General features: G+C 38.7%; 1 protein-coding gene across 1 annotated transcript in view; it reads left to right on the top strand.

The window, feature by feature from the left end:
• Nucleotides 1-27,077, top strand: part of LOC128647573 (catenin alpha-2) — an 887,157-nt gene that overhangs the window by 179,159 nt on the left and 680,921 nt on the right. The window contains exon 3 of the mRNA XM_053700329.1: nt 25,423-25,575. Within this exon, the coding sequence (XP_053556304.1) occupies nt 25,423-25,575 (153 nt within the window). The remainder of the gene's footprint in view (nt 1-25,422; nt 25,576-27,077) is intronic.

The raw sequence follows: 27,077 nt of genomic DNA, 5'->3' as shown, positions 1-27,077 counted from the left end.
TCTTGCCTCAAAGCTCCTCGAAAAGCTAGTTTACGCACGTCTATCCCATTTCCTTACACTAAACTCTCTTCTTGACCCACTGCAATCTGGATTTCGTTCCCATGACTCTACAGAGACAGCAATTGTCAAGGTTACCAATGACCTATTTACAGCAAAATCCAAAGGCCACTTCTCTCTGCTTATTCTTCTTGACCTGTCTGCAGCCTTTGACACTGTTGACCACCCTCTTCTGCTCCAAACCCTCCAATCCTTCGGCATCTGCGACACAGCTCTCTCGTGGTTCTCTTCCTATCTGACTAACCGTACATTTAGTGTAGCCTTCTCCGGAGCATCCTCTGCCCTGTTACCACTTTCTGTTGGGGTACCTCAAGGCTCTGTCCTTGGTCCCCTTCTCGTTTCAATCTACACCTCATCACTAGGTTCCTTAATAAAGTCCCATGGGTTTCAATACCATTTGTATGCCGATGACACCCAAATCTACCTCTCTGCACCAGACCTACCTCCTTCCTTACTAACCCGTGTCACTAGCATTCTTTCTCACATCTCATCTTGGATGTCCTCTCACTACCTTAAGCTAAATCTCTCCAAAACTGAACTCCTTATTTTCCCCCCTTCTTCCAATGTCTCCACCCCCAAAATTTCTATAACTGTTGATAATGCCATCATTACCCCTACCCCACACGCCCGATGTCTTGGTGTCACACTTGACTCAGATCTTTCCTTCACTCCTCACATTCAGTCCTTGGCTAATGCCTGCCGCTTCCACCTTAAAAACATTGCTAAAATTAGACATTTCCTTACACAAGATACAATCAAGATTTTAATCCACTCTCTCATCCTATCCTGCCTCGACTACTGCAACTCCGTCCTCTCTGGTCTACCTAGCTGCCACATAGCTCCTTTACAATCCATTATGAATGCCTCTGCCAGGCTCATCTTCCTCGTCGCTCTTCATCTGCTACACCTCTCTGCCAATCCCTTCACTGGCTTCCTCTTGCCTCTAGGATTAAACATAAAATCCTCACTCTGACATATAAAGCTCTTACCTGCACTGCTCCCCCTTACATCTCAGAACTTGTCTCTAGATACTCTCCCTCCCGTCCCCTTCGATCAGGTCAGGATCTCCTCCTCTCTTGTTACTTCCTCACATTCCCATTTACAGGACTTCTCCAGACTGGCCCCCATTTTGTGGAATTCCCTGCCTCGCTCCATAAGACTTTCCCCTAGTTTTAACAGCTTCAAGCACTCCCTAAAAACTCTACTTTTCAGGGATGCATACAACCAACACTAACCTTTCCTAACTCCATTGCTTTCCCCTTGAACCCCATAAAATGTAAGCCTATGGGCCCAGCTGTTTACAGATCGCTTCATAAGAGCCGACTACAACAGTGAAACTCTCAGCAGGGCCCTCTACCCACTTGACCCCTACAAAAGGTATCCTGTACACCGACTATGTTTACAGCGCTGCAGAATCTGTTGGCGCTCTACAAATACTTGATAATACTAATAATAATAATAATTTTTGGAACCAAATGATAGCTTTAAATGCTTTTAAATAATTTATTTTGCAATGCAGTGAATACTTTTTGGTGCATAAATATAAGTAAGTATACATTTTAAACCCCCTTTCCCCTCCAATTATGTTTAGTTATGACATTTATATAGAGTTTTTGTTTTGTTTTGTTAAAATAACTTTATTAAAGGGACATTAAACACTTAATACATGCTAGATAGAATGATGCATTCAAAGAAAAGATTAGTCCGTGAGTAACATGTAGATGTATTTTTTAAAGTTTCATTAGTTGTTTAAAAAGTGACAAAATAAGTGTAAAGTTTTATTGTCTATAAAACACTGGGAGCTGCCATGTTGTTACTTGTGTTACCTTCTCTGCTGTGGCCAATTAGGGTCAGTTATAAATAGGTCACTAGAGTATGCAGCCAATGGTTGTGCTGGATTTAACAGTGTTCTGCACTTCCATTTCTAACAGGAACTGAAAAGCTCACAATTTCAGAATGGAATTACAGGCAAAGAGGACAAAATAAATAAGTATATTGCAGAGTTGTTTTATTATATACAATTTATCATTTTATATTACCATCTCAAAGTGTTTAATGTCCCTTTAAAGCAGCGGTCGCCAACCAGTGGTCAATGGACCACTGGTGGTCCACGAGAAGATGTTGGTGGTCTTTGACACCATCAAGCAGGAATTAATCTCCTCTGATGATGTCACCCCATTGTGCCGCAACTTCTGACAGTGCCTGACTGGACATCAGTGAAAACCGACGGAGGATAAGTTAAATTACAATCTCCCTACGCACATTTCGTAGTACTGTGCAACTTGCGTAGCTAGATTGTATTTTTTACTCCTCCCACCCGGCGCGCTGCTCAGAGAAAGATGTTTCCATTCTAAAGCCAGCAGAGGTTAGTATAGTCTTGGCTTGAAATAGTGGAATTAAAGTATATAAAAAAGAAAATCTTAAAAAAAAAATATTTCTCTCTTATAAACACATAGAGGTTTGTACCTTTTTAAAAAAAATCTTGTTAGTGGTCCACGGGATTCAAAATTGTGAGTTTAGTGGTCCCTGAGGTCTGAATGGTTGGCGACCCCTGCTTTAAAGGACCATTAAACTTAACATTTTAACAATGCATTAAATGTGTCATTATTGCAAGTGAAACATTATTGCAATACACATTTATTTTTACTGTTAAATAAATCTAATAATTGTACTTGTTTAATTTTCTCCCAGGGAGGCCTAGGTCAATACTTTTAGGAAATTTATGTGAGCTTTTGTTTACTTTGCAATCCCTCCCTAAGCTTCTATAGTGTCACATGCTTTTAAAAGGTGAATTATCAGTTTTGCATCAACAATCATGATAGAAAAATCATTATTTGCAATAGTAACTACGTTGAATCAGTGCTAAACCTCCTTGAGGGAATATAAGTGGGCATGATACCCTAGTCTGCAAATGTGCAAAGGAAGTTTGTTCTATAGCTGAATATTTGTTTGTGATTGTTTAGTAGGGGTTCTTTGATTCCGAGGACAGGGAACTCAGTGAAAAGGATGAATGTAGAACAATATACTCATTTGAAAAAAATAAAGCTGTGATTTGCATTGCAAAATTATTCTTATATATAAAGGTTCATGATCATGTAGTTTACAATTTGTGTTTAATGTCCCTTTAAAGATTTTTAGACATCAAAGTTACAAACATCAACATTGGTGTAAAAGTGTAATACAAGCCACTTACCTCCAATATAAAAGTGTCACAGAAACAAAGAAAATTTACAATCTATTGATGAATTCTTACTTCATCCTGTACCCCAAAGAGCAAAGCATCAAAAGTTTTCATCTGTTTCTGGGTTGTGAAGGAAGTTCATAGATCTGCAACTTATAATGGAGTCAATCACAGATCTGAGAGAAAAAAATGGCAATTATTTCCCTGTCTGTACTCGACAACTCATCATTGTATTCAGCATCATATATAAATAAATACCTTATCAAATATTTATAATTGCGACCAGATCCAAGCGGTGAAGTCCAGTTTTCAAAATCCCTATGCTTATAGCTTACATTAAACAACCAATTGCATTTTCTCTCCTCTAATGAATATCTGGGCCATCAAACACGTAGACTACAGGTTATCATTTTAGTTTCCACACACATAATCCATGGCTTCCCATAGTGCCAGAAACTGTTCCTTTTTATCAACTATGTTTGCTAACAAGCTACCCATGTGATAATAAATGACTTTGTTTTCAACAATGATAAAGTTGAGAATACTACTTTTCCATATCCAAACAGGCACTTTATCGTTGATGTCAATGTTTTGAATAGTGGGGCCTAGATTAGACAATGACAAGAGGCTTATATGTACAACCACCAATCACCAGCTACCTCTCAGTAGTGATTGGTGATCCTGAGCCTACTTAGGTATTCTTTTCAACAAAGGATACCAGGAGAACAAAGCAACGTAGATAACACAAGTATACAGGGCAGTTTTTTTTTTTTTAAATTGCATGTTCTATCTGAATTATAATAGTTAAATATTGACTTTAATGTACCTTTAACAATTTTCTCACAACTGAAGAGAACTGGACTTAGAAATTTCTATTTAGGAAGTATTTTACTTTTAATCACTGATGGTCACTGAATCTCCCTTCTGGCATTCACAAGTTTTCTGACAATAAAGGTTGTCTGAAGTTAACATTTTTTGTGGGGTTTTTTTGCACTTCTTAGTAGCGAAGTTTAAAGAAAGTACAGATGCCCAGGGCTGTGTTATTGGATTGATTGAGAAAGAACGGTCTTATACTGGCCAAGGATTTCTTAAGACTTCAATTATATTTTTATTCTTGGAACAAACTCCAGAAAAGTTTGACATTGATTTTTGTTTACGTTTAGGGAAGATAGGAAATTTATACCATCATTCTTAGTAATATTTTTCCCCAAGCATCTGTTTCTTATGGCAGAACAGGTGCTTAATCTTCAAAGGTTTTCGGATCCTCATTAGGAATACATTTTGGATGAGTGTCTGTTAATTCTATCCCTGAAAGCAACGGTTGAGCTTAATCTTACTCATTAATGGAAATGTTTACTGGCAATCTTGATAAACACACACATTAAGAAGGACACCTTTTGAGTTATTGAATTTGAAGAGTGTGGGCTGGATTACTGAACACTCTGTGGTTACATTATGGCTTATACTTACCCTGCATCATAATTCCTATCAAAAGAGGTGTTTTTATTGATAAATGTATTATTATTTTTTATTTTAATATCTAAAGCTCCTATAGATATGCTGAAGGCACATATCACTGGGGATCCAAAAATAATTAGATTGCTGCTGATGAAATTAGATTTGGTTCTTGTGAACTAGAATAAAATATTTAGTTCATGTGAGAGAAAATGTATATGTGTGCATGTATATAAGTAAATTAAAAAAGTTATAATTCCCAACCAACCAAGTAACATTTTCAATTACTCATTTTATTAAATTTCAAAGGTGTGGGAGAGTTTAATTTCACAACGTTATGGGACAGTAAAGTTACAATTAAACTTTTATGATTCAGATAGAGCATAAGATTTTAAACAACTTTCTATTTTACTTACAATGTTGCTTAGTATCCTTTGTTGAAGAGTAACTCTAGGTGAGCTCAGGAGCATGCACGTGTCTTTAGCCATCTGACAGCAGTGCTTCCTGCATTATTCATAGCAATGTTATTCATAGATGCAAACACTACATCGACAGAATGCTTAAGACACTGGCATGTTTCTAAGCTCCTGTGAACCTACCTAGGTTTACTCTTCAACAAAGAATACCAAAAGAACAAAGAACATTTATGGAAGTCAAGTGAAAAGTTGTTTAAACTTGCATGCTCTGGGGCCTATTTATCATGATATGAGCGGACATGATCCGATATTGCGGATAATGTCCCCTGCACGTCGATAAATGCTGACAGCATACACTCTTGGCTTTTATCATTGCACCAGCAGTCCTGGTGAACTGCTGGTGCAATTCCACCCCCTGCAGATTCGGGGCCAATCAGACACTTGCAGGGGGTGTCAATCAACCCGATCGTATTGGATCGGGTTGATTTCCGGCGATGTCTGTCCGCCACCTCAGAGCAGGCGGACAGGTTATGGAGCAGAGATCTTTAGACCGCTGCTTCATAACTTGTGTTTCTGGTGAGCCTGAAGACTCGCCAGAAACATGGGGCATCAAGCTCCGTACAGAACTTGATAAATATGCCCCTCTGTCTGAATCATGAAAGTTTAATTTTGTCTTTATTATTCCGTTAATCTAAATTTTGACCAAAATTTGGTATGGGTGTATGCTCGTGTGGTGTATATTTGCGTGTAGTGCATGTGTGTTTGTGCATGTACGTGTTTGTATATGTATTTGTGCATGTGTGTTTGCGTGTTCATGTGTGTATGTGTTTGTGCATGTGTGTCTGTGTGTGTGTGCACATGTGTGAATGTGTGTATATATCTGTGTACATATGTGTCTGTGTGTGTACGTGTGTGCATTTGTGTGCATGTGTGTGTACATGTGTGTGTACTTGTGTGTATGTGTTTGTGCATGTGTGTGTATGTGTGTGCATGTGTGTGTATTTGTGTCTGTGGGTGTACATATGTGTATGTGTTTGTGCGTCTATGTGTGTCTGCATGTGTGTGTATGTGTGTATGTGTTTGTGCATGTGTGTCTGTGTGTACGTGTGTGTTTGTGCATGTGTGTCTGTTTGTGTACGTGTGTATGTGTTTGTGCATGTGTGTCTGTTTGTGTACGTGTGTGCATGTGTGCATGTATTTGTATATGTGTACGTGTGTGTACGTGTGTGCATGTGTGTGTGTACGTGTGTCTGTGTACGTGTGTGCATGTGTGTCTGTGTGTGTGTACGTGTGTGTATGTGTTTGTGCATGTGTGTCTGTATGTGTACATGTGTGTGTATGTGTGTCTGTTTGTGTATGTTTGTGTACTATCTGACTTGCTAGTTGCTAAAGAATACTGCTGATGGGGGTCAATCCGATATAGATCGTAGTTTGCGGCACAAGCGAGGGAACCCGCGTCGCCCGCAGTTTCAGCTCGCAACTCGAGCTATCCCATATATGTCGCTGTCAGATGCTAACGTGCCGTAAGTCTGACAAACCAGCGATGTCCAGAAATCTGCGCAAGTACAAATTTCTGGCGTTGCCAGTGACTTGCGGCAGGTTAGAAACTGACGGCGCCTACAAAACCTGACTAAAGTCTAAATCACCCGCACTGTCTAACACGCCTCCCTAACATAGCCCGACACGTCTAACCCTCTATCCGCTATCCCCCCTCACTATCCTAACAATAAAATATGTATTAACTCCTAAACCGCCGCTCCCGGACCCCGCTGCCACCTAATAAAGTTATTAACCCCTAAACCGCCACTCCTGGACCCCGCCGCCAGCTATATTAAATCTATAACCCCCTAAAGTGAGCCCCTACCCTGCCGCCATCTACCTTACCTACCCCCTAAAGTGAGCCCCTACCCTGCCGCTATCTATTTTAAAATTATTAACCCCTAATCTAATCCCCCTACCCCGCCGCCATCTATATTAAATTATTTAACCCCTAAAATACTAAACTATCCCTACCACTAAACCTAAGTCTAACCCTACAAATAGCCCTGAAAAGGGCTTTTTGCGTGGCATTGCCCCAAAGTAACAGCTCTTTTGCCAGCCCTTAAAAGGGCTTTTGGCGGGGCTTTGTCACAAAGTAAACTGCTCTTTTGCCTACAATCTACATCCCCCTACACCGCGGCCACCTATAATAAATGTATTAACCCCTAATCTAATCCCCCTACACCGCCGGCAGCTATATTAACTATATTAACCCTAATTATATTAGGGTTAATATAGTTAATATAGTTATTATATTATATTATATATTAACTATATTAACCCTAATTATATTAGGGTTAATATAGTTAATATCGTTATTATATTATATATATATATATATTAAGTATAATAACCCTATCTAACTCTAACATCCTAACTAAACTCTTATTAAAATAAATCTAATATTAATATTATTAATTAAAATATTCCTATTTAAATCTAAATACTTACCTATAAAATAAACCCTAAGATAACTACAATGTAATTAATAATTACATTATAGCTATGTTAGGGTTTATATTTATTTTACAGGTAAATTGTTAATTATTTTAACTAGGTATAATAGCTATTAAATAGTTATTACCTATTTAATAGCTACCTAGTTAAAATAATTACCCAATTACCTGTAAAATAAATCCTAACCTAAGTTACAAATACACCTACACTATCAATAAATTAAATAAACTACAAATATCTATCTAAAAATACAATTAAATAAACTAAACTAAATTACAAAAAAAAACAAACACTAAATTACAAAAAATAAAAAAAAGATTACAAGATTTTTAAGCTAATTACACCTATTCTAAGCCCCCTAATAAAATAATAAAGCCCCCCCAAAATAAAAAAATTCCCTACCCTATTCTAAATTAAAAAAAGTTCAAAGCTCTTTTACCTTACCAGCCCTTAAAATGGCCTTTTGTGGGGGCATGCCCCAAAGAAAACTGCTCTTTTGCCTGCAAAAAAAACCACAATACCACCCTCAACATTACAACCCACCACCCACATACCCCTAATCTAACCCAAACCCCCCTTAAATAAACCTAACACTACCCCCCTGAAGATCTTGTATTCACCCAGCCGGGCCGAACTCCTCATCCGATCCGAGCGATGTGTTCCAGCAAGCGGCAGTGAAGTCTTCTTCCATCCGGGCGATGTCTTGAAGCAAGCGGCAGAGAGTCTTCTTCCATCGGCGATGTCTTCAAGCAAATCGGCATCTTCAATCTTCTTTGTTCGCTCCTCCGCCGCGGAGCATCCATCCGGCACAACGACTTCCCGACGAATGAGGTTCCTTTAAATGACGTCATCCAAGATGGCATCCGTCGAATTCTGATTGGCTGATAGGATTCTATCAGCCAATCGGAATTAAGGTAGACAAATCTGATTGGCTGATTGAATCAGCCAATCAGATTCAAGTTCAATCCGATTGGCTGATTGGTTCAGCCAATCGGATTGAACTTGAATCTGATTGGCTGATTCAATCAGCCAATCAGATTTTTCTACCTTAATTCCGATTGGCTGATAGAATCCTATCAGCCAATCAGAATTCGGCGGATGCCATCTTGGATGACGTCATTTAAAGGAACCTCATTTGTCGGGAAGTCGTCGTGCCGGAAGGATGCTCCGCGGTGGAGGAGCGAAGAAAGAAGATTGAAGATGGTGATTTGCTTGAAGACATCGCCGATGGAAGAAGACTCTCTGCCGCTTGCTTCAAGACATCGCCCGGATGAAAGAAGACTTCACTGCCGCTTGCTGGAACACATCGCCTGGATCGGATGAGGAGTTCGGCCCGGCTGGGTGAATACAAGGTAGGGAGATCTTCAGGGGGGTAGTGTTAGGTTTATTTAAGGGGGGTTTGGGTTAGATTAGGGGTATGTGGGTGGTGGGTTGTAATGTTGGGGGGTGGTATTGTGGGTTTTTTTGCAGGCAAAAGAGCAGTTTTCTTTGAGGCATGCCCCCACAAAAGGCCCTTTTAAGGGTTGGTAAGGTAAATGAGCTTTGAACTTTTTTTAATTTAGAATAGGGTAGGGAATTTTTTTATTTTGGGGGGCTTTATTATTTTATTAGGGGGCTTAGAATAGGTGTAATTAGCTTAAAAATCTTGTAATCTTTTTTTTATTTTTTGTAATTTAGTGTTTGTTTTTTTTGTAATTTAGTTTAGTTTATTTAATTGTATTTTTAGATAGATATTTGTAGTTTATTTAATTTATTGATAGTGTAGGTGTATTTGTAACTTAGGTTAGGATTTATTTTACAGGTAATTGGGTAATTATTTTAACTAGGTAGCTATTAAATAGTTCATAAATATTTAATAGCTATTATACCTAGTTAAAATAATTAACAATTTACCTGTAAAATAAATATAAACCCTAACATAGCTATAATGTAATTATTAATTATATTGTAGCTATCTTAGGGTTTATTTTATAGGTAAGTATTTAGATTTAAATAGGAATATTTTAGTTTATAATATGAATTAGATTTATTTAATAAGAATTTAGTTAGGGGTGTTAGGGTTAGATAGAGTTAATATAGTTAATATAAATTTGAAGCCTGTGTGAGGCCTGTTATCATATACATGTGTTCACAATTCCCATTAAGCCAGTTAGAAGCCATTGTGATGCCAGTTATCATATACATGTGTCTGCAGGTCCCATTAGACCATTTAGAAGCCTGTGTAAGGCCTGTTATCACATACATGTGTTTGCAATTCCCATTAGGCTAGTAAGAAGCCTTTGTGATGCCTGTTATCATATACATGTGTTCACAATTCCCATTAGGCTGGTTAGAAGCCTTTGAGATGCCAGTTATCATATACATGTGTTCACAATTCCCATTAGGCTGGTTAGAAGCCTTTGAGATGCCAGTTATCATATACATGTGTTCACAATTCCCATTAAGCCAGTTAGAAGCCATTGTGATGCCAGTTATCATATACATGTGTTCACAATTCCTATTAAGCCAGTTAGAAGCCATTGTGATGCCTGTTATCATATACATGTGTTCGCAATTCCCATTAAGCCAGTTAGAAGCCATTGTGATGCCTGTTATCATCATATACATGTGTTTGCAATTCCCATTAGGCCGGTTAGAAGCTTTTGTGATGCCTGTTATCATATACATGTGTTCGCAATTCCCATTAAGCCAGTTAGAAGCCATTGTGATGCCTGTTATCATATACATGTGTTCGCAATTCCCATTAAGCCAGTTAGAAGCCATTGTGATGCCTGTTATCATATACATGTGTTTGCAATTCCCATTAAGCCAGTTAGAAGCCATTGTGATGCCTGTTATCATATACATGTGTTTGCAATTCCCATTAAGCCAGTTAGAAGCCATTGTGATGCCTGTTATCATATACATGTGTTTGCAATTCCCATTAAGCCAGTTAGAAGCCATTGTGATGCCTGTTATCATATACATGTGTTCACAATTCCCATTAGGCCGGTTTGAAGCCATTGTGATGCCTGTTATCATATACATATGTTCACAATTCCCATTAGGCCGGTTAGAAGCTTTTGTGATGCCTGTTATCATACACATGTGTTCACAATTCCCATTAGGCCGGTTAGAAGCTTTTGTGATGCCTGTTATCATATACATGTGTTCACAATTCCCATTAGGCCAGTAAGAAGCCTTTGTGATGCCTGTTATCATATACATGTGTTCGCAATTCCCATTAAGCCAGTTAGAAGCCATTGTGATGCCTGTTATCATATACATGTGTTTGCAATTCCCATTAAACCAGTTAGAAGCCATTGTGATGCCTGTTATCATATACATGTGTTTGCAATTCCCATTAAGCCAGTTAGAAGCCATTGTGATGCCTGTTATCATATACATGTGTTTGCAATTCCCATTAAGCCAGTTAGAAGCCATTGTGATGCCTGTTATCATATACATGTGTTTGCAATTCCCATTAAGCCAGTTAGAAGCCATTGTGATGCCTGTTATCATATACATGTGTTTGCAATTCCCATTAGGCCGGTTAGAATCTTTTGTGATGCCTGTTATCATATACATGTGTTTGCAATTCACATTAAGCCAGTTAGAAGCCATTGTGATGCCTGTTATCATATACATGTGTTTGCAATTCCCATTAAGCCAGTTAGAAGCCATTGTGATGCCTGTTATCATATACATGTGTTTGCAATTCCCATTAAGCCAGTTAGAAGCCATTGTGATGCCTGTTATCATATACATGTGTTCACAATTCCCATTAGGCCGGTTTGAAGCCATTGTGATGCCTGTTATCATATACATGTGTTCACAATTCCCATTAGGCCGGTTAGAAGCTTTTGTGATGCCTGTTATCATACACATGTGTTCACAATTCCCATTAGGCCGGTTAGAAGCTTTTGTGATGACTGTTATCATATACATGTGTTCACAATTCCCATTAGGCCAGTTAGAAGCCTTTGTGATGCCTGTTATCATATACATGTGTTCGCAATTCCCATTAAGCCAGTTAGAAGCCATTGTGATGCCTGTTATCATATACATGTGTTTGCAATTCCCATTAAACCAGTTAGAAGCCATTGTGATGCCTGTTATCATATACATGTGTTTGCAATTCCCATTAAGCCAGTTAGAAGCCATTGTGATGCCTGTTATCATATACATGTGTTTGCAATTCCCATTAAGCCAGTTAGAAGCCATTGTGATGCCTGTTATCATATACATGTGTTTGCAATTCCCATTAGGCCGGTTAGAAGCTTTTGTGATGCCTGTTATCATATACATGTGTTTGCAATTCCCATTAAGCCAGTTAGAAGCCATTGTGATGCCTGTTATCATATACATGTGTTCGCAATTCCCATTAAGCCAGTTAGAAGCCATTGTGATGCCTGTTATCATATACATGTGTTCGCAATTCCCATTAAGATAAGAGAAAAGCGATAACTTAAAGCTGCAAATAGGGATCATAAAGGATGTGTAAAAATATAACAATTTATTAAAGACAGATGAATATTATAAAATAGTAAAAGTACATATATTGTATCATACAGTAATTGAAGTGTGTGGACTATTGGGACGTCTCCCAAACAAAGCTATCTAGCTTATATCTAATAGATATATATTCAAGGTGATTACTTAAATATGCTGCTCTATTACATGCTTATAGCAATACAAAGAAACAATAAAACAATCACTGTTGCAAATAAAAACAAACAATGTAACAATAATATACACCGGTATATGTGTTGGAAACCAAAATAGCGACCTGGATATCAGAGTGAAACGTAGGTATCACTATGCTGCAAATACAGTCAGAGAGTGTCTCATGGTGATTTAAAAGAGATATCACTCTATCTCCAAACAGACATAGGTTTGTTACCTTATGAGACGCTGTCCTGGCATCGGTGCAGTGTATGTCTCATCAAAGTGAAATTTTCTCCTCTTGAAGGAGTGTGACTTTGTACCTGTAGGGATATTACCTGATATCTTCAATGCTTTTGTCTCTATGAGACAGTGGTGTCAAAGAGTGCTAAGTTGGCGTCTCCTCTCCTCCGTGTGTCTGAGGTCGTTGGATACACGTGATTTCTCTATGTGACATCAGAGGTCAGAGATGGAATCCTTAGGAAAATAACAGCTGATCCATTAGAAAAGTATCGCTAGTAGCGATTTCACGTAGATATCCTGTGCAGGGGTGATCCTTCTAGCTGTTTCCTTTTGTATCTTTGTTGCAAAAGTGCGATTACTTCTGAATGTCTTTGGTTATTACAAAGCGATGTGCAAAGTGCAGTACCTTGTATTTAAAAAAACAGGCAGCAAAGGCTTCTCTTATTTTACGGCTTGTTCCGTCTGTATCCTGTTGCGGTCCGAGCACTAGACCCAGAGACACAGATAAGGTTGGTCTTTTACCGGAACGTTGTTTTAGAAGTCCTGTGGGGAAAAGCTTACGCTGGCCTTTATGGGGGGCTCAGAGCTTTGAGTGTGAATACAGTCAGGGACCTACCTCAGCTATGAGAGACAAAATGTGGAAACAAATCCAGACAATCACATTGTCTGATTTAGAAAGAATTTGTTTGCATATTATGGTGGAAAAATAAGTATTTGGTCACCTACAAACAAGCAAGATTTCTGGCTCTCACAGACCTGTATCTTCTTCTTTAAGAGGCTCCTCTGTCCTCCACTCATTACCTGTATTAATGGCACCTGTTTGAACTTGTTATCAGTATAAAAGACACCTGTCTACAACCTCAAACAGTCACACTCCAAACTCCACTATGGTGAAGACCAAAGAGCTGTCGAAGGACACCATAAACAAATTTGTAGACCTGCACCAGGCTGGGAAGACTGAATCTGCAATAGGCAAGCAGCTTGGTGTGAAAAAATCAACTGTGGGAGCAATAATTAGAAAATGGAAGACATACAAGACCACAGATAATCTCCCTCGATCTGGGGCTCCACGCAAGATCTCACCCTGTGGGGTCAAAATGATAACAAGAACGGTGAGCAAACATCCCAGAACCACATGGGGGGACCTAGTGAATGACCTGCAGAGAGCTGGGACCAACGTAACAAAGGCTACCATCAGTAACACACTACGCCGCCAGGGACTCAGATCCTGCAGTGCCAGACGTGTCCACCTGCTTAAGTCAGTACATGTCCGGGTCCGTTTGAAGTATGCTAGAAAGCATTTGGTTGATCCAGAAGTGAATTGGGAGAATGTCATATGGTCAGATGAAACCAAAGTAGAACTGTTTGGTAGAAACACAACTCGTCGTGTTTGGAGGAGAGAGAATTCTGAGTTGCAAATAAAGAACACCATACCTACTGTGAAGCATGGGGGTGGCAACATCATGCTTTGGGGCTGTTTCTCTGCAAAGGGAACAGGACGACTGATTTGTGTACATAAAAGAATGAATGGGGCCATGTATCGTGAGATTTTGAGTGCAAACCTCCTTCCATCAGAAAGGGCATTGAAGATGAAACGTGGCTGGGTCTTTCAGCATGACAATGATCCCAAACACACCACCCGGGCAACGAAGAAGTGGCTTCGTAAGAAGCATTTCAAGGTCCTGGAATGGCCTAGCCAGTCTCCATATCTCAACCCCAGGGAAAACCTTTGGAGGGACTGGAAAGTCCATGTTGCCCAGCGACAGCCCCAAAACATCACTGCTCTAGAGGAGATCTCCATGCAGGAATGGGTCAAAATACCAGCAACAGTGTGTGACAACCTTGTGAAGACTTACAGAAAACGCTTGACCTCTGTCATTGCCAACAAAGGATATATAACAAAGTATTGAGATGAGCTTTTGATATTGACCAAATACTTATTTTCCACCATAATTTGCAAATAAAGTCTTTCCAAATCAGACAATGTGATTGTCTGGATTTGTTTCCACATTTTGTCTCTCATAGTTGAAGTATACCTATGATGAAAATTACAGGCATCTCTCCTCTTCTTAAGTGGGAGAACTTGCACAATTGGTGGCTGACTAAATACATTTTTGCCCCACTGTATACCTTTAATTTTGTAAGCTTTATATATTAAGAACAGAACACTGATCAAGAAAAAAATACTTTTAAACTATTTATTTTTTTATTTGAGATATTTTTAGAAATATAAAGATAATAATACAAGGAATATAAATTGATACTGCCAGGGTGGGGCTTATGTGCAGGGCCAGATTGGCCTACCAGGAGACCAGGAGATTTACCGGTGGGCTGTGGCAGCTTGGGCTGGAAAGCTACCATTTAAAGTGGTGATTAATGGATAAAATTGGGTTGTAGGGTGCCTAAAAAACATTAATCTGGCATTTTTATTTAATGCAAAGTAATATAATGTAATTGTAAAAGAAATATTGGGGAAGGAGTATCCTAGTAATCCCCTTTGAGAAAAATGGGGCATTTGCATTCTACAGACTCAATGGAAAATAGGGCTGGTCTTTTCATTTTCCAGGGCTGCTTTTTATTCCCAGTCCGGCTCTGCTTATGTGCAAGCAAATGAAGAAGAAATGTTAAAAATATAACAAACATGTAGAATAGTGTGCACATCATAACACATTGACTTGGATAATTTTTCTATAAACTGGAAATCTACCTGTGGTTTTTATTGAAGGGACCTTGAGATAATTTTATTAAAAGCTTTTTATTTATACAAAGTGATGAAGGAGCCTGTTATAGCAGACTCACTATGCTAATATATTTTGTAATATAATTGCCCTGTGATAGTTACAAATCAATGATGATATTTATTTTAACAACACAGCACAGAAAGTTAAATATATAGTGATAGAAGACATTCCTCAAACACTCATGTTAAAGGGACAGTAAACACCAAATATTTATGGTTTAAAAAAAATAGACAACACCTTTACTACCCATACCCCAGCTTTGCACACCCAACATTGTTATATTAATATACTTTATAACCTTTAAACCTCTAAATTTATGCCTGTTTCTAAGGCACCACAGGCAGGCAGCCTCTTATCACATGCTTTTTTATTTGCTTTTCACAACAGAAAACTGCTAGTTCATGTGGGCCACGTAGATAACAATGTGCTCACTCCAATTAAGTTGTGCACAACACAGCACTAATTGGTTAAAATGCAAGTCAATATATAATAAATAAATAGTCATGTGATCAGGGGGCTGTCAGAAGAGGCTTAGATACAAGGTAATTACGTAGGTAAAAAGTAGATAAATATAACCATGTCGGCTCTGCAAAACTGGGGAATGGTTAATAAAGTGATTATCTATCTTTTAAAAAATACAAATTTTAGAGTTGATTGTCCCTTTAATGGTCAGTAATGAATTTGTGTGATTCACACAAAAAAAAGGTGAAAGCTGTTAAAGCCTGTGCTGTAATTTCTAGAAGTAGATGTGTGTGAATGTGCACTGCTGTGTAATAACATCTATTGTCCTGATGCCATGTCTGACTCCTTAAAGATTATCCATTCTCCATCAAGTTTTCCAGTGATGCCCACTTCATTTACTTGGTATTGCAAGAATTTGTCTGTTCCTTGGCACTGATACAAAAGAACATTTTATCAATTTTTTCATGATAACCAGAATTGTTTATTGCTTATCTCCTGAATGTCACCACCTCCTCCAAAATCCCCTATCCGCTGCCCAACTTTGCAAATCTAAGCACTGGTACCCCTCTCTTCTGAGATGTTTCATACTTTCCACATTTGTTGCTCCTTGAACTTTCAGACCATATTTTTATACATAATGTTTCCACTTGTATCTAATATATGACTTTCTTAAAGAGATAGGAAAGTCAAAATTAAACATGCATGATTCAGACAGAGCATGTCATTTTAAGGCACTTTTAAATTCAATTCTGTTTTCCAAAGTACTTTGCTCTCTTGGGGGTAGATTTATCAATGTGCAGGCAGACATGATCCGTTGCACATCGATTAATGCTGACAGCATACACTGTTGGCATTTATCATTGCACAAGCATTTCTAGTGAAATGCTTGTGCAATGCCACACCTGCACATTCACGGCCAATCAGCCGCTAGTAGGGGGTGTCAATCAACCCAATCATATCCGATCAGGCTGATTGCTGTCCGCCACCTCAGAGGTGGCAGACGAGTTAAGGAGCAGCGGTCTTATGACCGCTGCTTCTTAACTTACATTTCCGACGAGCCAGAACGTATGGGGGTAGATAGCAGCATCCAATGCTTGGTAAATCTACCCCATGGTATCAGTTGTTGGAAAAGAATATGCACATTGTGCACTACTGGGAGCTAGCTGGTGATTGGCACACATTTGTTTCTTGTGATTGGCCTGCTAGATTTGTTCAGCTTGTTTCCATTGCATTGCTGCTCTTTAAGCAAAAGATATCAAGAGAATAAAGCAAATTTGATAATAGAAGTAAATTGTAAAGTTATTTTGTATATTCTAAATACTGAAAGAAATGAATTGTGTTTCATCTCCCTTTAAGCTTACACAGAAAAAGTCCTCATTAATGACAAATGCTAATTGACTGAAACTGCCTTCTACACAAAGTCAGACAATCTCATAATAATAATAAAAAAAAACTTTAAACACCCTCTTAAAAAAATCTCTTCACATTACTTCTTCACCACGCACAGCTGTACACATTACTTCTTCACCAAGCACAGCTGTACACATTACTTCTTCACCAAGCACAGCTGTACACATTACTTCTTCAACAAGCACAGCTGTACACATTACTTCTTCACCAAGCACAGCTGTACACATTACTTCTTCACCAAGCACAGCTGTACACATTACTTCTTCACCAAGCACAGCTGTACACATTACTTCTTCACCAAGCACACCTGTACACATTACTTCTTCACCAAGCACAGCTGTACACATTACTTCTTCACCAAGCACATCTGTACACATTACTTCTTCACCAAGCACACCTGTACACATTACTTCTTCACCAAGCACACCTGTACACATTACTTCTTCACCAAGCACACCTGTACACATTACTTCTTCACCAAGCACAGCTGTACACATTACTTCTTCACCAAGCACAGCTGTACACATTACTTATTCACCAAGCACACCTGTAAACATTACTTATTCACCAAGCACAGCTGTAAACATTACTTCTTCACCAAGCACACCTGTACACATTACTTCTTCACCAAGCACACCTGTACACATTACTTCTTCACCAAGCACACCTGTACACATTACTTCTTCACCAAGCACACCTGTACACATTACTTCTTCACCAAGCACACCTGTACACATTACTTCTTCACCAAGCACAGCTGTACACATTACTTCTTCACCAAGCACACCTGTACACATTACTTCTTCACCAAGCACACCTGTACACATTACTTCTTCACCAAGCACAGCTGTACACATTACTTCTTCACCAAGCACACCTGTACACATTACTTCTTCACCAAGCACAGCTGTACACATTACTTCTTCACCAAGCACACCTGTACACATTACTTCTTCACCAAGCACACCTGTACACATTACTTCTTCACCAAGCACACCTGTACACATTACTTCTTCACCAAGCACACCTGTACACATTACTTCTTCACCAAGCACACCTGTACACATTACTTCTTCACCAAGCACACCGGTACACATTACTTCTTCACCAAGCACACCTGTACACATTACTTCTTCACCAAGCACACCTGTACACATTACTTCTTCACCAAGCACACCTGTACACATTACTTCTTCACCAAGCACACCTGTACACATTACTTCTTCACCAAGCACAGCTGTACACATTACTTCTTCACCAAGCACACAGGTACACATTACTTCTTCACCAAGCACACAGGTACACATTACTTCTTCACCAAGCACAGCTGTACACATTACTTCTTCACCAAGCACAGCTGTACACATTACTTCTTCACCAAGCACACCGGTACACATTACTTCTTCACCAAGCACAGCTGTACACATTACTTCTTCACCAAGCACAGCTGTACACATTACTTCTTCACCAAGCACAGCTGTACACATTACTTCTTCACCAAGCACACCTGTACACATTACTTCTTCACCAAGCACACCGGTACACATGACTTCTTCACCAAGCACAGCTGTACACATTACTTCTTCACCAAGCACAGCTGTACACATTACTTCTTCACCAAGCACACCTGTACACATTACTTCTTCACCAAGCACACCTGTACACATTACTTCTTCACCAAGCACAGCTGTACACATTACTTCTTCACCAAGCACAGCTGTACACATTACTTCTTCACCAAGCACAGCTGTACACATTACTTCTTCACCAAGCACAGCTGTACACATTACTTCTTCACCAAGCACAGCTGTACACTTTACTTCTTCACCAAGCACACCTGTACACATTACTTCTTCACCATGCACACCTGTACACATTACTTCTTCACCATGCACACCTGTACACATTACTTCTTCACCAAGCACAGCTGTACACATTACTTCTTCACCAAGCACACCGGTACACATTACTTCTTCACAAAGCACACCTGTACACATTACTTCTTCACCATGCACACCTGTACACATTACTTCTTCACCAAGCACACCTGTACACATTACTTCTTCACCAAGCACACCGGTACACATTACTTCTTCACCAAGCACACCGGTACACATTACTTCTTCACCAAGCACACCTGTACACATTACTTCTTCACCAAGCACACCTGTACACATTACTTCTTCACCAAGCACAGCTGTACACATTACTTCTTCACCAAGCACAGCTGTACACATTACTTCTTCACCAAGCACACCGGTACACATTACTTCTTCACCATGCACACCTGTACACATTACTTCTTCACCAAGCACACCTGTACACATTACTTCTTCACCAAGCACACCGGTACACATTACTTCTTCACCAAGGACACCTGTACACATTACTTCTTCACCAAGCACACCGGTACACATTACTTCTTCACCAAGCACAGCTGTACACTTTACTTCTTCACCAAGCACACAGGTACACATTACTTCTTCACCAAGCACAGCTGTACACATTACTTCTTCACCAAGCACACCGGTACACATTACTTCTTCACCAAGCACACCTGTACACATTACTTCTTCACCAAGCACACCTGTACACATTACTTCATCACCAAGCACAGCTGTACACATTACTTCTTCACCAAGCACAGCTGTAAACATTACTTCTTCACCAAGCACAGCTGTAAACATTATTTCTTCACCAAGCACACCTGTACACATTACTTCTTCACCAAGCACACCTGTACAGATTACTTCTTCACCAAGCACAGCTGTACACATTACTTCTTCACCAAGCACAGCTGTACACATTACTTCTTCACCAAGCACAGCTGTACACATTACTTCTTCACCAAGCACACCTGTACACATTACTTCTTCACCAAGCACACCGGTACACATTACTTCTTCACCAAGCACACCTGTACACATTACTTCTTCACCAAGCACACCTGTACACATTACTTCTTCACCAAGTACACTGGTACACATTACTTCTTCACCAAGCACACCGGTACACATTACTTCTTCACCAAGCACACCTGTACACATTACTTCTTCACCAAGCACACCGGTACACATTACTTCTTCACCAAGCACACCTGTACACATTACTTCTTCACCAAGCACAGCTGTACACATTACTTCTTCACCAAGCACAGCTGTACACATTACTTCTTCACCAAGCACACCGGTACACATTACTTCTTCACCAAGCACACCGGTACACATTACTTTTTCACCAAGCACACCTGTACACATTACTTCTTCACCAAGCACACCGGTACACATTACTTCTTCACCAAGCACAGCTGTACACATTACTTCTTCACCAAGCACACCGGTACACATTACTTCTTCACCAAGCACAGCTGTACACATTACTTCTTCACCAAGCACACCGGTACACATTACTTCTTCACCAAGGACACCTGTACACATTACTTCTTCACCAAGCACACCGGTACACATTACTTCTTCACCAAGCACACCGGTACACATTACTTCTTCACCAAGCACAGCTGTACACTTTACTTCTTCACCAAGCACACAGGTACACATTACTTCTTCACCAAGCACAGCTGTACACATTACTTCTTCACCAAGCACACCGGTACACATTACTTCTTCACCAAGCACAGCTGTACACATTACTTCTTCACCAAGCACACCGGTACACATTACTTCTTCACCAAGCACAGCTGTACACATTACTTCTTCACCAAGCACACCGGTACACATTACTTCTTCACCAAGCACACCGGTACACATTACTTCTTCACCAAGCACACCTGTACACATTACTTCTTCACCAAGCACAGTTGTACACATTACTTCTTCACCAAGCACAGCTGTACACATTACTTCTTCACCAAGCACAGCTGTACACATTACTTCTTCACCAAGCACAGCTGTACACATTACTTCTTCACCAAGCACACCGGTACACATTACTTCTTCACCAAGCACAGCTGTACACATTACTTCTTCACCAAGCACACCGGTACACATTACTTCTTCACCAAGCACACCGGTACACATTACTTCTTCACCAAGCACAGCTGTACACATTACTTCTTCACCAAGCACAGCTGTACACATTACTTCTTCACCAAGCACAGCTGTACACATTACTTCTTCACCAAGCACAGCTGTACACATTACTTCTTCACCAAGCACATCTGTACACATTACTTCTTCACCAAGCACACCGGTACACATTACTTCTTCACCAAGCACACCTGTACACATTACTTCTTCACCAAGCACAGTTGTACACATTACTTCTTCACCAAGCACAGCTGTACACATTACTTCTTCACCAAGCACAGCTGTACACATTACTTCTTCACCAAGCACAGCTGTACACATTACTTCTTCACCAAGCACAGCTGTACACATTACTTATTCACCAAGCACACCTGTACACATTACTTCTTCACCATGCACACCTGTACACATTACTTCTTCACCAAGCACACCGGTACACATTACTTCTTCACCAAGCACACCGGTACACATTACTTCTTCACCAAGCACACCTGTACACATTACTTCTTCACCAAGCACAGTTGTACACATTACTTCTTCACCAAGCACACCGGTACACATTACTTCTTCACCAAGCACAGCTGTACACATTACTTCTTCACCAAGCACACCGGTACACATTACTTCTTCACCAAGCACACCGGTACACATTACTTCTTCACCAAGCACACCTGTACACATTACTTCTTCACCAAGCACAGTTGTACACATTACTTCTTCACCAAGCACACCGGTACACATTACTTCTTCACCAAGCACACCTGTACACATTACTTCTTCACCAAGCACAGCTGTACACATTACTTCTTCACCAAGCACACCGGTACACATTACTTCTTCACCAAGCACACCTGTACACATTACTTCTTCACCAAGCACAGCTGTACACATTACTTCTTCACCAAGCACAGCTGTACACATTACTTCTTCACCAAGCACACCGGTACACATTACTTCTTCACCAAGCACACCTGTACACATTACTTCTTCACCAAGCACAGCTGTACACATTACTTCTTCACCAAGCACACCTGTACACATTACTTCTTCACCAAGCACAGCTGTACACATTACTTCTTCACCAAGCACAGCTGTACACATTACTTCTTCACCAAGCACACCTGTACACATTACTTCTTCACCAAGCACAGCTGTACACATTACTTCTTCACCAAGCACATCTGTACACATTACTTCTTCACCAAGCACAGCTGTACACATTACTTCTTCACCAAGCACACCTGTACACATTACTTCTTCACCAAGCACAGCTGTACACATTACTTCTTCACCAAGCACAGTTGTACACATTACTTCTTCACCAAGCACACCGGTACACATTACTTCTTCACCAAGCACAGCTGTACACATTACTTCTTCACCAAGCACACCTGTACACATTACTTCTTCACCAAGCACACCTGTACACATTACTTCTTCACCAAGCACACCGGTACACATTACTTCTTCACCAAGTACAGCTGTACACATTACTTCTTCACCAAGCACAGCTGTACACATTACTTCTTCACCAAGCACAGCTGTACACATTACTTCTTCACCAAGCACACCTGTACACATTACTTCTTCACCAAGCACACCGGTACACATTACTTCTTCACCAAGCACAGCTGTACACATTACTTCTTCACCAAGCACACCGGTACACATTACTTCTTCACCAAGCACACCGGTACACATTACTTCTTCACCAAGCACAGCTGTACACATTACTTCTTCACCAAGCACAGCTGTACACATTACTTCTTCACCAAGCACAGCTGTACACATTACTTCTTCACCAAGCACAGCTGTACACATTACTTCTTCACCAAGCACAGCTGTACACATTACTTCTTCACCAAGCACACCTGTACACATTACTTCTTCACCAAGCACACCGGTACACATTACTTCTTCACCAAGCACACCTGTACACATTACTTCTTCACCAAGCACACCGGTACACATTACTTCTTCACCAAGCACACCAGTACACATTACTTCTTCACCAAGCACACCAGTACACATTACTTCTTCACCAAGCACACCGGTACACATTACTTCTTCACCAAGCACACCGGTACACATTACTTCTTCACCAAGCACACCGGTACACATTACTTCTTCACCAAGCACACCGGTACACATTACTTCTTCACCAAGCACACCGGTACACATTACTTCTTCACCAAGCACAGCTGTACACATTATTTTCCATCTTCATTTACAAAAATAAACACCCTACAACTTTATATTTACCACTCCCATCTGATCATGCAAAATCTATTTCCCTTTCTTTTGTAACCAAACCACTATTTTCCCTGTCTACCACCTTAATTGTTCTATCTATACTTTATAGTTGTGTAAAGTAGCAATTTGTTTATCCATCTGTAGAGATTATTAACTAATGTTTGTGTGTTTTATTTGTCTAAGGGTATGCAATATGTTGTTGCTTTCTTAATAAAATATATTTGTTATATATTTGTTATAATAAAGTTCAGCTGTTGACAGGCACAACCTACATTGTTTACAAATAATCATTGCAACCTGTGTTATAAGCTAATAAACTCTATGAAAACCATTTATATATGGAAATATCTATGACTATTTTTGTTCACTTAAAAAAAAAAAAACTATATACCTATCAGACATTGTGATATAGATTACAAGTAAAGCGCAAAAATATTAGCAAACTGCACTAACATCTGTATATATTTCTATGTATCTATCTATTGTATTACTATCTATCATCTATCTATGAATATATATGTTGTGTGTGCACAGATATAGATAGATGATAGATATATATTTAAAATTCTTCTATGTGAAGAACAAAGATCTATAAAGTAATTAAATAAAAATTGCTCTCTCTCTCTGTTTAAAATGGATATTTTATATGTCAAGGTGTTTGTCAGTGAAGGGCTCAAAAGTGATTTTATATGTGTATACATGTGTGTCAGTCAACGACTAGGGTGCCAGATCCAAACATATTAGGATATAAACCAAAAAAGAGAGAGTGCACTCACTGGATTTGCACAAAAAAAGTAAAATAACTTTTAATCCATAATCATACTGGTGACGTTTTGTGGTGCATAACTGCTTCCCCTTGGTCTGAGGAAGGGGTTACACACACCGAAACGTCACCAGTATAGATTCAAATTTGTTTTACTTTTTCTTTGCAAATCCAGCGAGTGCAGTCTTATACATATATATATATATATATATATATATATATATATATACACATATGTGTGTGTGTGCACATATTTATATTTATACATATAAACACACATATAAACATATTTATACACATATATAAACATATTCACACACAAACACAAATATATATATACTTTCAATGGATATTGCAACCGTGTTAAATTTTACAAGTTGAAAGTTATGTGTTGCGCTTGTACACTCATATGTGTCTATATATATATATATATATATATATATACACAAATATGTGTATATATATATATAACACTGTGTATATATATATATATATATATATATATATATATATATATATATATATATATATATATATATACACACACACACACTATACTATTTGAGCCCTTCCCAATCAAACACCTTGAGACATTACCATAGCCATTTTAAACCCTTTTTATAATTTAATAATAAATGTATATTTTATATGTCAACATATGAGTGTATTACTTTATATGAATGTATTTATACTTTTATTCTAGACCTAACACTTTACCCCAGGTCTTAATTTGCACAAATTTTTTTTAGCACAAGCGCAACTTCTAATATGAGCAATGTTCAGCAAGGCTGCAACATCCATTGAAAGTATAGGGTGCACTAAAGGGATGTTGACCACGGTTAATATTCTCTGGTTATTCAGTTTCACCATGGACTTGTAATACCAGATTGCACATTAATCCTATATATATATACACATTTCCATGATGGGTAAACACACTTGCCATACTTTAAGAGCAATATTAAGTTTCACATCACAGTTACCAAAGTTACTATAACACTTTTATTGGGTTATTAAATTCCGTTTCGGCCCTAATCTGAGCCATTGTCATATGATATGATAAGTATTTCGAAATATCAATAAAAGGTAGCCAGGTTCATTACTGATAGACTCTTAATAAAATGAATTTACCAACAAAGATCAAATGGAAACTAAGTTTTGCTGCACATTTAAAGAACTTAATTTAGTTGATTTACAAGTTAAATACATTTCCCATTAAAAGGACATGTTCTAACTCTCAAACCTTGTTTCACAGCTTCGGAAGGCAGTAATGGACCATATCTCAGACTCCTTCCTAGAGACTAATGTTCCCCTGCTGGTTCTCATTGAGGCAGCTAAAAGTGGAAATGAAAAAGAGGTGAAAGAATATGCCCAAGTTTTTCGTGAGCACGCCAACAAATTGGTTGAGGTAAGGTTTTGCTGTAGATCAAAAGAAAATCTTTCATCTTTGGTATATGATATTAAATCAAAAGTATATTGTTTCATTATCTTTGAGGATATTACTTTTATCTTCCAGGAAAAAAAAAAAAAAAGAATAGTCTTGCAGTGTAGGAATTTCACATCTATAAGGCAGTAGTATATGCTGTTTAATTATTTTTGTAATTGTTCTACATACAATAAACCCTGCTGGTTTATAATTATGTTGGGGTATTGTTTAATACAGAAGATTTTTGTTATTAAAACAATTTAATTTGTAGGTATTACAGTAGTTATCCTATTGCTATGGTAATCTAGTTTTTTATTCTATTGCTACAGTTAATTAAGATGTTTTATCAAATTACTTTCCCTGCTTTGAAGCTTTGGTTTGCACAGAAATTACACTTTGTTGTCTGCTTTAGACTATGCATTACTCACTTACTGCGTAGACTAAGGGAACTTGTGAATGTTACTGCATCGTCAGCCGGAATAAGGAGAGATCCATATTGTATTCAAAGTTAAAATACAAACAGGGCATAGCTAGCATGCTTAGCAGCCAACGCGTTTCATGCCCATCAGGTGTACAACTTTATAATTTATTCATCCTGAAAAATCACATGTTCTAATTCACTAGAGCATGTCATTTTAAGACTAGCGATCCTGCGTCTCTATATGTTTAACCACCGCTAAGGGGGAACTGAAAACCTTAGCATCTGACGCATTTCGTGCTCAGCAGGTGTACAACTTCATAATTTATTTATCTTGAAAAATCACATATTCTAATTCACTAGAGCATGTAATTTTAAGACTAGCGACCCTGCTTCTCTATAAGTTTAACCTCTGCTAATTGGGAAACTGTCGCTGACCTAATGAGCAGTGCTAGTTACACAGCTGGACCCTGTGACTAGCATTGCTGATTGGATCAGAAGCAGTTTTCACACAAGACCAGACATGTTCAGTGCAGAGAGGTACTACTAATATGCGTTTAACCCATTTGTGAGGGGTTAAAACATAGAGGTGCAAGGTCGCTAGTCTTCAAATGACATGATCTAGCAAATTAGAGCATTTTATTTTTCAACTGCAGGGGCCCTTTAAGGTTTCCTGTAAAGGGAAAACACTAGACTTATGTATTCATCATTTATTCATGTTGTGGATGCTTATCAACCAATCACCATACACAAATAAGATTAATCTATTATACACTACTATAAAATAAGAATGTTGTAACATTGTCATTTTAAAAAGTTATCTGTTTAGCAATATGTAGTTAAATGTCTAATGTTCTAAAATGTTTGAAATTGTGTGTGAAGCTAGTTTTACAAAAAGGTGTGTTAGGAAACGTTGCTGTGTGAGGAAAGGTTTGGTTGATACTTTTGGAATAGTCTATATCTCAGACTTGGTGTCTTTTGTAAAAGTTGTTCGGATTCCTTATTATTTTCACTATCCTATATAACAATTTGGCTATACATGACAGTATGCTAAGACATTACAGTC

The sequence above is a fragment of the Bombina bombina genome, chromosome 2 (assembly GCF_027579735.1).
Source record: "Bombina bombina isolate aBomBom1 chromosome 2, aBomBom1.pri, whole genome shotgun sequence".
NCBI lineage: Eukaryota > Metazoa > Chordata > Amphibia > Anura > Bombinatoridae > Bombina > Bombina bombina.
Note: the sequence above shows the minus strand (reverse complement) of the source record. Positions and strands in the feature narration are given on the sequence as shown.